The sequence below is a fragment of the Sebastes fasciatus genome, chromosome 7 (genome assembly GCF_043250625.1).
Source record: "Sebastes fasciatus isolate fSebFas1 chromosome 7, fSebFas1.pri, whole genome shotgun sequence".
Classification (NCBI taxonomy): domain Eukaryota; kingdom Metazoa; phylum Chordata; class Actinopteri; order Perciformes; family Sebastidae; genus Sebastes; species Sebastes fasciatus.
The window spans coordinates 32,420,490-32,432,665 of NC_133801.1; the positions used below are offsets into that span (position 1 = coordinate 32,420,490).

The 12,176-nt window shown below is 39.1% G+C and overlaps 1 protein-coding gene across 3 annotated transcripts in view; it reads right to left on the reverse strand.

Moving 5' to 3' along the window:
• LOC141770647 (cell adhesion molecule 2-like) overlaps positions 1 to 12,176 on the reverse strand; it is a 168,975-nt gene that overhangs the window by 45,076 nt on the left and 111,723 nt on the right. For 2 of the 3 annotated variants that reach the window (XM_074640382.1, XM_074640384.1), the window contains exon 2: positions 9,947 to 9,973. The exons of the other annotated variant lie outside the window; for it this stretch is intronic. In XM_074640382.1, coding sequence (XP_074496483.1) covers positions 9,947 to 9,973 — 27 coding nt within the window. The remainder of the gene's footprint in view (positions 1 to 9,946; positions 9,974 to 12,176) is intronic. 3 annotated transcript variants of the gene reach the window in all.

Here is a 12,176-nt window from a genome sequence, read left to right on the forward strand (position 1 = left end):
ACTAGCTGAAAATGAGGTTAAGATATATCACTTGATGTGAAGTTGTTAGGTCAAGTATAGGTGTACTTTGCTCTACAGCACTCTTTTGTTCCTTTGAACTTCATAATTACTCACTGACATGGAATTTAAAAAATGAACAAATCTACGGCAGATCTCCTGAGCCCTACGCTTTGATTCAGCATCATTAATAGGGCACTGACAGATGTGCGTGTTAACACAGAGCCAGACTGGATTCAACAGTGATAGTCTCAGTTTGTTCCTATAAAGACTGTTAATATGACTGTCAGCTTTTGTTCGTGGTGTTTGTTGTTGTGATTCCTCTCTTACAGAAATGCACACCCTAAATAGAGGCCTGGGGGCTGTTTCACAAAACCTAGATGGCGGATCAAGCCGAGATTTTCCAGTTATCCTGGCTCAATTGACTTGGTTTCATGAAAGCAGTGGCACATTACAGTAGTTACCATGGAGATTTATTGTGTGCAGCTAGCCTGCTCCAGACCAGGCTAACAGCCAGGCTTGATTAATCCCGGTGCCTTATCTGTTCAGTCAGCATTCACTCCAATCAGGAACCACTGTGTTTTTTTTACAGTTGTTCCATTATGTTATGTATATACTGTATTTTGCCTTATTTTTATTAGCCTGCATTAAAATATGGTATTTTAATGCAGGATAATACAAATGAGTACTTAACTGAATAAATATTGCCATTCAGTTAAACACTGTTATTATTTTAACATTGTGACCATTCCTTTATATTTTTATAATTATTCGTGTGATAGTCATTGCTACGGTTATATTGTATTTATGAAGACTGCTATTCATATTGTTGTTAGGCGTTTCATGAATATATTATTGCAGTTGTTGGCTGATGAAGTTTGCTGGACCAACAACTATATAGCGTACTGTACATCCATGAAACAACAGGGAGAGGACACCATAATGCTTTTTGACCTTTTATTGTGCTGGTATCACTTGTCTGCTGGGAGAGAAAGAAATAACAATGATTAATACATTGTGTTACAGACATGCTTACAGTGTAGATTGAAATGATCACTTCTCTTTCTAATCCCCTCAGTTTGTATTTTTAAGCATGTGCTGTATAGACATCTGACAGTTCATTCATTATCCGTAACCCATTTATCCCATTCGGGGTCGCGGGGGGGGGGGCTGGAGCCGATCCCAGCTGAAATTGGGCGAAGGCTACAGCCTGGACAGGTCGCCAGACTATCACAGGGCTGACACATAGAGACAGACAATACATGTATATAAAATAATAAAAAATAAGAATCAGATTAAAATGAAAGGAAAGCTTGTTTGTTTCATTCATATTCATTCTAACAGCATCCTCTGCTTTGGAGCTGCTACATTGTGATATTTGATGATGGTTACAGTCCTGGATGATGCTGTGTGAAATTTATTGGGGGGTTTCTAATTAACCCACTGAATGGGGGTGGGGGTGGGGGGGGGGGGGGGGTCATTTGCCGACAATGCTCTTATCGGGCATATATATATATATATATATATATATATATATATACAGTATGATACACTGTGCACAATTCCTGCTTTGCTAATTGATATGTGTTTTACAGAATTCACAAACTGTCAGATGTCTATACAGCACACACTTAAAAAAATAAGGAGTTGGCAGAGGTGAAAATCAGATATCAAAAGAAAGAAGTCTATTCCCTGATACACTTATCACCTCTGCATTGATTTATTTAGAAAGAGTTGACGTTTTAAATCACAAAAAAACCTGCAGGACTTGGACCTAGGCATGGAGATAAAAAGAAAGACATTGAGGGAAATACAAAGAGACGTAAGTGATCATTCCATTGCACACTGTAAGCTTGTATGTAACGCAATTTATTAATCATTGTTATTCTTTATAATAGTTGTAATATTCTAGCATTGTGGATTAGTGGCTGTAGCTTAATTAATCTTCATGGTAAATTTCCTGAATAGTATATTAACTTCCACTGCTCACTATTAATGCAAAGTGACAGGTAGCTCCTTGAATGGTATAATTATAACAGTTTCACTTAACAGCAGCTGTTAGTAAATATATTCAAATATTTTTAGGCTACTTACACATTCAGTTGGTCCACTATTGTTTGCCACGTTTTCTCTGTTTTATTACAGCGTCTTTTTTACATATATGCTTCACTTCCTCGTAATCTTCCATAGGTAGATGTTGCTTACTGGGTTTAAAGTATGCGGTACATAGTTACTCTATTTCAGCATTAGTAAATCTATGATGGACCTTGTGGTCTGTTGAAGAAAGGCGTGAACGTGCATCTATCTGAATTACTTACACCTGGATCAACCTAGTCGCACCTCCTCAGGCTGGCTTGGCCAACGTGAAACGTATTAAGCCAGGATGCACTGACTAGCCAGCCTCGCTTTTCCTGTTATCCTGGATTTCTTAATACTGCTTTTGTGGAACAGCCCTCTGGGTGAGATGAGGGTAATCTGGGTACGTTGAGGATAACTAGTGAAAATTGAATTTGAGTAGTTCTCAAGCCCGAACTTGATACAGCAGCTCAGGCAGACCCGTAATCAGCCCTGAGAGTGTCTGTCTCGGCCTGTCCAGATAATGGCTGCCTGTCACATGATTCTCCACAGCAGTATTGATATTATTGCTCAGTATACCATTTATGTGGTCTTCCTGCCAAAACTAACAACACCGCTCCCTCAAAGGGAGTCTTTGATTAATGCTGACCCTTCTGCAGAGGACTACTGAAAATGAATTAACACAACCCTCCATTCTAAAACAATTAAACCAGTTCACACAATGGTTCAAGAAACCTACTCAACTGAGCCATCTCTACTCTCTGTAGTTCAAGAAATTCTTAGTGTCTAATTCTTATCATACTTTAATGTGTGAATTACAGTTTTTTTTTTTTTTTTTTTTTTTTACAATCGCTAACATCATTTTCTTTAATCCGTAGTCACATTTTCAAAACTCTAAACACAATAAACACAACATCCACCTGTTGTGGACCCTATTAACACAATTCATGTTGTTTTCACAGAATATGCAGTCCAACACATTTCTAAATGCAAACATTTTCTTTGCATACAAGCTTAACCAATATAGATCTTTCTGGTCTTATTTACAAATGCTTGCACACAGCATGCCAGAAATGAAAACCTAATATTCAAAACCTGAAATATACTGTATATAGAGCCTCTACTTCTACAACAACAGCAGCTCAACAGCTATACTGAAACAGCTGATAAGCATTTTGGAATGAACAGATCATTGAAACATTGAGAAATAGCTTATTTACTGTAAGTTGTGTGAAATAGGCTACCAGGGGTGGATAAGACATGCCAAGCATTTCTATCCAAGGTTGCATAGCGAGAGACGACATACAGTAAGATGTGATGTGGGCGAGAACATATGGCCAAATGCTGAAGATCATACAGATTAGATCTGTACATTCTATAAATTGAAGATGAATCATTCACTTTCAGAGAGCAGGCTGCCAGAAATGCACACATTCGACACCTAACCAAAACATGTAGAGTAGTTTACAATAAAAGGAAAGTGAATGATAAAAACAATGGAGACAATGGAGTAGTAGCGTTGCTGGGTCTTTGTGGTAATCACATACAGGTGCTCTTTGGATCCTTCAGGTGTGTTGTGCTTATTCAGTCTTTTGAAGGGCTCATTGCATTGGTGGAATATGGTCTCAAAAAAGTACAAAATGCAAGTCTCCCTCGAAAATAATCCAAGGCACACTGTAGTGTTTGAACAAAATTTAAATGCCTTTATTTTACATTAGCATTTTAAACAATTTTTTCCATGTAAAATGAAGGCATTTTAATTTTGATCAAACACTACAATGTGCCTTGGTTTAATTTTGATAAAAACAATGGATTTCATGTTGTCTATTGTATGCAGGTAGATCTGAAACATGAAAAGTAATGCATGTTTTGTAATGCCATCAACTTAGTTAGTATTTTGAAAGTTGTCTTGCTATGATTGACTATGTTCCTCTTGGATAGAAAACATGTGCTGCACTAGTGGTTTGAAATAATTATTTGATATTGAGTCGGGTTTGCCTTGTTTTGATAGAGTTAGTGTATGTATTTGAAATGTAGAGCTGGTATTTAATGAACAAAATGTAGTTTTGAATAAAAAAAATACTATTTGGTTAATTGTGTGATGAAGGTGTGTTGCTGTGAGTAAGTGTCTAGGAAGTATAGGTACATATAAACGCTTGTCAGCAAATGTAAAAAAAATAATGCAGTATGTGCATATTGGATAAAATGTCAAAACAAGAAGAGCGTCTTGTATTCACGGCAGCTCTGCCTCTAGCTTATCTGCTGGTTAGAAACAGAAAGCTAAACTGAAGTTTTTCATCACATTAATATTCCATACTGTATGTTACTGGAGTGCACCAATGCTCTCTTTCAAACACAGCATGTAAACAACATGTTCCATTCACTGGAGTCCAAATAAGACCACTTCTGAATATTCAGGCTAGATGTTGCCAGTATGCAGAATACTAATGCATGCAAACCCCTTATGTGGTTACTGTCTGTCGCAATAGTCTTGAGATTGCAACAGCTTTGTTAGTAGCTGCTACTAATTGCTTATTTATTTGGGGCATATGATGGAATATGTAAAGCTTTATGTGTGAGTAGGGCAAGTGATGAAATTATACCAAAATGACGAAATATATCCGTTTATTTGAACAAAACAAGAAAAGAAGATACGATCAATGCAAAACCTCAGATTGCAACTAAAACGTTAAGAAGTTTAAAGAGAAATTTGCCACTTTGTATGTGGTTACATGGTAAATGGAGTCGATTGAAGCAATAAATTCCTCAGTGCGTGCTATATTGATTGAGAAACCTACAGTTACCCAGCTGCAAAGTCTGTTCTGTATACCAGTGACGTGGCAGTGACGTTCTTGCTATACGGAAGAACTACAGAGTGCTACTTCAGCTTTGGTAGCTGTGGGGTGCAAATACTACAATGTTCTTTTCGCTTGTGTTACGTTTCCAACAGCGAAAACGGCATCCCAAAATATGAGTGCAGATGTTATGGACAAGGATTTTTACAGTGTAGATTTTGAAGTGTTTTGACTCTCTTATATTCAGCCGTATTTAGCTGGAGAGAGGCCGCTCCGATCGAGGGTGCTGCTGCAGAGGGGAAGATATGGCCGGCTGGGACCCTCTAGAACCTGAGCTGCAGAGAGCAAACACCGACCGGTGGAGCCTTTGCTCAGATTTCCCTCCGAAATCATTCTGCTGTAATGAATGTCAGCAAGGGGAGATTTTGTTGGATGCTGTCGCCGACGACAACCCAAAGAGAGCGAGCCATGTGTTTTCCTCCTCACTGGGACAGAGGTGTGCTGGAGATCTCCTTCAGGATCCCCGAAGAAAAACTGGAAAAGACGACCAGGACCAGCAGGGTGATTTATGTCATTGGATTTTGCTAATTTAATGGTCTGCCTCCGTAGAAGGAGTGAGAGCCTCCGCCGAGCCGCTGTAGCGGGGCAGCAGCTCAGCGGGCAGCCAGCACGACCGAGAGAAACAGCGGGGGGAAACAGCGTGAAGAGGCGGCACATCTTACTCTGTGAATTAAGGATTTATTTCGACCAAAACTAGAATTGCTGATTGTTGGAACAGTGGAAAGACTAACTGACTAATGGTTTTGGTGAGTTTTATTTAGTTCATGTTCAGTTCAATGAAGTGTGTCTTTCTATTTAGTCTCTCTTAGTTTGGTGACAAACTTGAATTCAGAAGGTGTACTGTTGTATTCTTCTGTTTTGGTATGAGAATATTTCCTTTATTGACGCTTTGTGAGTTTATTTAGTGTATATACAGTATATATCAGACGTAGCAAACTCGCTGCTCACGCGCAATGCATCCTGGTACATGTAGGCCCAGCCGGCACGGCTCCGCAGCAGAAGAGATCAGCTTCCTCGGTCAATACAGCATGTGGACTACATTTACCATCAGCACTGATTGGACTTCTACATAAAAAGTGGTGAAATTTCCCTTTACGGTTCATGTACAGTATATAGGCCTAAAGTACATCCATTCATACAGGCATTATAAAAGGCAGAATATGCAGAGATGATGCAAACAGCATGATGAATGTGACCACACCGTCATTTAAATAATATCTGCATATAATCTGCTCGCTGACACATTCATTAACTACCTTAAACTTTAAGTGTTGATAAAGGAAATGCTTTGAAAGTGAATGGTTATGAGAGTAGATAAGACAGGCTGCTTTCTTTCATCCACTGGCCCGTGAAGTAACCCCATCATATCTGATTGTTTTCACCTCGACTGACCTTTTCTGAACAGTCTTAAGGGGAGAAACATGGGCAAAAACATATTTCATGTAATTTATTTCTATGACAGAAAGGTCATACGTGTCACCAAAAACAATCATTTACGCTGGCAGTGTAATTTAAGCCCTACTGGTTCAACATCAACAGAAACGCTACTCGTGTTTATGGCAAACCTGCTGATCTGAGGCACTCAATAAGCTGTGCCATTTTAAAAGCCATCAGCCTAGTTGATTGGGGAGATTTAAGCAACTATTTAAGGGCAGCAGCTAATTAGCACTAAATCTAGATCTGATCCATTAACTGCAGCTAATCTTTAAATTACCTGTCCAAAGTGATCCATGTTTGAAAACTGTGCAACTACTTCCAACTTAGTCAGCTTTAGATAATGTCACAATTTAAAATCAGCAGGGAACATTTGAAATCTTACTATACAGGCCCTCCAATATGCAATTCATTCAGTCATAGAAAATCCATATGTAATTATGGTAAAAGCAAAGGCTGTGATTACTTTTGTACTCCTTGTCACTCTCTTTCGCGCCCCATTTGCATCAGGCAATAAAGTAAAAAATGCACAGAGGCTGGAGGAGACAAAATATGTCACTCATGAACATTTTTTTGATTCAGATGCAATCCAGCTGCAGTTTTTATCTCAACTGCTGTTTTCATTCCAGGTGCAAATGGCTCCTGGTGGGGTTTTTGCCTAATCTAATATGAATCTTTCTTGCATTAAATGTGTTTGTGTGGAATCTTATCAAGACACATTCGACTGTATGCATCCTTTATCTGCACTGGGATTATAGTGCTTTTCTACAATGCTTCCATCAGCTGTAAACAAGAACAGTTCACAGCAGATCAGGCAGACACAATGCAGCGATGACCTACCATACGACAACAACTGTGTATCTCTGCATTGTATTCATAGTCGGCAGCGATAGCGTGATCTTAAATGATGCAGTCGGTTGATTGAGCCGTTACAGAGCCCGATGAAGCCTGTTAGAGAGGAAATAACCAAGACGGAGTGAGCTGTCTGTCAGCTTTACCTTCCATCAAAAAGGACATTTGGTGCCTGTTACTGAGTAGCACCTGAGCAAAAGTGAACCTCCCTCGACTCAGAGGTGGTACTGAGCGCCGGCCTCCCCTGTGATTTGCCACAGTGGGGGAGGGACGGGGAAGGCAGGGGGTGGACAATCCACAGAACTGGCAATAAATATCCCAGCTGGGGGAAACTCTTAGCAGTGTTTTTTTTTTCTGCTGTGCAGGAAGAGGGAAAGTGGCAATACATCAGCTTCAGAAAGTGGGTCAGAAATACTGTACTGTCTCCAGGTGAAACAGGAAATTACACGTTCAACTGGTGTTGTTTACACCGCTGAACATGTGATGTGCTCAAATGAACTTTGGGATTATGTTTTTTTTTGTCAAATCCTGGTGCTTGTAAACTACATAATGACAAACAAGGGGCAAGACAGACAACAACTGCTCCCAATAGGGATCCACCCATCTCTAGAGGACTGCCAACAGACTGATTAATGCTTTAATTGATGAGAATTCAGTGGAACATTAGCTTGATAGTGATTTATGCTGCATATTTTTGCAATAACCACAAGTATGGATTTTCTTTAAAATGTTGAGGAGCCAAGAGGTGGGAATGAATGAGATTAGTAAATTACTACATGCTCTTCAAATGTTACTTACGAAGACTGTTCCGTGAGATATATGCATTCTTGTTCCACCTCTACAAAGCCTGCTGAATAATGTGGTCTGAAATATGTTTTATATTCAATGAAACCTGATCACACTGAGAATCCTTGCCCTGTAAATGTATTGTATCGTAACCTCTAACAGAAATGCTGCTCAATTCACATTCAACCTGCCTGAATATACCCTTTATAATGGTTACATAACACAATTGGACTCTACTACTACTGTTAGAGTTGCTGCATTTTCTCCCATTAGACAAACCCCCCCCAAACTATTAAAAGTTGCATTGCTACTTTAAGCTGAAAAAACATGAGTTTGGGATGGATGTCAATGGAATGTTCTCTCATGAAGCAGTTTATCATAACTCTCTTTAAACAGTACATATTTTCTCTGCACTGGCACCAGTCAAAGCATCGCTTCATCTGCTCAGGTGAGTCCTCAGCGAGTAAATACATCTCAATGTAAGGTCTCACTAAGTGAACCCAGAGGCATGTTTTCCGTTATACTGACAATTGCCAGGATGATCTTTCTCCCTGGCCAATTACACCACAAATGATACAGCAATTATTAGCATGCAACAGGAAAGCTGATAAAAACCCATTAATCAATATTCAAGACTGATACATGTGGTTATATTCATTATCTTTATCGCTATTAATGAAAGTTATTAACCGTAATTGGAGCTGAAAGTGCTGTCGGAACAGGCTTCTCTATGTTGAAGGAGATTCCAGAGGTGCGGATGCTGAATGTGTATCTTCTGTTAATTAAAAACTAGCCCACTAATTACTTCTGTAATTAGAAAACAGTGCATTTTCCAAAAAGTTTCATTCATGAGCATTAACAATATTAATCAGTGGCTTTGGCTGAAGTCATGTCCACAAAAAAATGAACAAAAGAAACAAAAAAAACAACAAACAAAAAGACTGGCCTAAGTAATGCGTGAGCACATGATATTAGTAAGTACGTAGGAAGCTAGATTTCACGCAGAATCACTGTAAGACACAAGAAAGACAACAGTACAGGACGCTCCTCAAATTTCAAACTGGTCAATTGTACAACCAAAACAAAAAAATCTGAACAATCCACCAGTAAGAGCACTAACAGTGACATCAATAGCAGGCAGAGTCACTAGACTCTGGGGTATTGATGTTAGGATGCTAGTATCAGCCAGCAAGAACATGAGCAATAACAGAAGATGAATATCCAATATGAAAGGAAGAGAAATGGTCTGTGAATCATCAAATATTCTGCAGCAGGATATTTTTTCTCAAAAGGTAGAAGATATTCATGGGTGGGCAGCCAGAAAGAAAGAAGAAACACCCTAAGTGCTGGATCTGTGCTTAATAAATCTGAAAATGACAATTTATTAGGCAATATATCAGATTGAATGGCAATGATGTGACTACCTACACCGCCAAATATCAGGACAAAACATGAATTAGGCTACTGAAGGGCAGCGGTAAAGTAAAAAGTATGAGAAGCAGGCTTGTGACCAGAAGGTCTCCAGTTTGAGTGCACAGTATGTCTGAGAAAATCTGGGTTGGGAAAGCAAATGAGAAACACTCTCCTCCCTCATCTACCGCTGAGGTGTCCTTGAACCGAGAGCAACCCCCCAGCTGCTCCACTGGAGCTGCACAGTGGCCAAATAGAGGAAAAGCATGACTGGGTGAGGCGGGCAGCTCCCTGGTGTGAACATGTGAATCTATACATATGTGAAGCAGGTTGTGTCTGAGAAACAGCGAGCATGTTCAGCAAACCTCTCCCGGAGAAACAAAGGTTAAAAAATGCCCTAAAAAGCTTTGCAGAAAGCAGCGTATGTTAATGCTTCCCGGACTCTTGGGGGAGATAAAAGGGCGATCCAAACATTGTTTATTGGGAACTGTGTGCAACATAAATCATGTGCCAAGAAAATGGAGGCAATAACTCACCTTTCGCTTTGCTTTTTGTCCCAGCCACTGATAGCATGAGGGGGTAAAGCAAGGAAACAGCAGGTTAGATAGCTAGTACAGTATGAAGGAGTAACATTGATAGCATGAGGATTATTTGCTCTACCCATGGTGACAGGAAGTATATGATTAAATGTTGTGAATGTGGAAATGTAAGTAGTCAGTATTCATTTATACCATGCCGTGCCATGACATATGAAATGTTAGAATTTAACATCAATCCAACATTGCAACGACAGTAGAAAACATGAACACAAATAACAAGCTTAGTCATATCATTGATTATTTAACATCTTCAAAACAGGTATCTGTATTCTGTAGCTGGTAGTCCATAGAATATGATTATAGTTATTTACACACAACTTAGAAATTATGTTTCTGCAGATTCTTTCACAAGTATTCTCTCATATGCCCTAAATGATACAACTTACTGTATGATAAAATAGAGAATAAGCAACCAAACAGTATTAAGCGAATAGTAAGAAGTAAACTTAAGCAGAGCCCATGACACCTGAGTTCATGAGACATGGAACTACATACCAGGTTAACGGTACCAGTATTGAAAATGTCTCTGATACAGCCTAACATGCTGAGTCGAGTACATCTCTACCAGTAAGATTATTCAACAGGTTACATTTCAGTGGATAAACCTGTCTGCAGTTTGGTTCCATTTACATTCCACAGTGAAATCTTATCATTGTGCATTAATAGGAGAAACTGTAGTAATACAACCAATATTGTAAATGGAGTTTTTAAAAAAAAAATATTCTCAGGTGTGCCTCTGTATTAGTTTGTCTCGTCTTTGCCTGTATAAGATTCCTGTGTGTCGTGGGTAATATAGTGCTACATGGATGACATATTTTGGTAGGCCAACCCAAAAGTTAGCATCTCACAAGTTCCCTTGACAAAAAGCCAATGGGATTTTTCCATTGGGTTCTGGGTTATTGCAGAAATTAAGCTCTGTGGCAAACACACGTTTATGATACTTACAAGTTTTGTTCAACAAGATAATCTCCACAAATTAACACCACTTTTATGATTTTTGAAGAGTAAAATGCAATCATCAGAAGTAAAAAGCTAACGTTAGGCTATAAACGAACTACAGCGCGGTCGCATGAGCAGGAGTATACACAACGAGGTTGTAAAGGCAGATAAGTCGGCGTAACGACGTTTAGAAGTCTCATTTAGCCATTTGTTAGCAGCCGCCTTTTTTTAAGACACATTAAGGCTTCAAAATTCAAGAGTGGGGTATTTATTGATGTATTTTATGTCGTAGAACAAAACGTTAAAATCTCTTCAACGTGTGTTAACCACAGACCTTACTTCAGGCATCTAACTAAAAACCCATAGACTTCCATATGAGGGAACCGGAAGTGCTAAAATACTCTTTTGCGGGTTTTAGGACTCATTCCAGTAGCACGCTATTATTAAATCTGCTTCATCTTTGGATGAAGAATACTGATTATCACCATGTAATGTGTCATATAGCTAAAGGATCATGGGATATTGCAGGTAATCCAAACAATTAAGTGCTGTAAAATTGTTTATTCGCAACAGAATTTGTAAATCTTTCCCCTTACGGACTAATCACTGACAGTGCCTGGGAGGAATTCTACTCAATAACTTTCAACTTTCACCTCCTGTGCAAATTACACACTACTCAAAGGTAACATAGCAGATTGGTAAACAATTTCCTTTCATCATCACTCCAGAGACAGGCGCTTTGTTTGTCTCCACTGTAACTGGTTACATAAGGTGCTTTGCTGTCTTTCAGGTAGAGACACTTGGTTAGTTGTAATGGAGGACAGAATGTTGTTACCAGGGATTCAGACTGTAGGAGATTAACAGTAGATTTACCAGCACAATTTTTGAAAAAGACTCATTGCATAAACTGCAAAATCAGCACTGAATGCTAATCCGAAATAGAACTGTGCCCAACATTAGACAAATCACCACACACCACAGAAAAGGCCCAGTTCCAGACACGTTTACCACCCTCCAACCTAATATACTACTATACTACACTGAAAACACTGTTGAGACAGAAGAGTTAAAGCAATGGCTTTTTAATGCGCAAAACCTTGTCAAAAGAGCTGAGGTGCATTGACTTTTTGTTCACAAGAGGAAACGGCTAACCTGCTTACCTGGAGCAAAGATTATAGGATTGCCTATTTCTAGCCCCAAAAACAAACAAACAAACAGACAGAAGTTA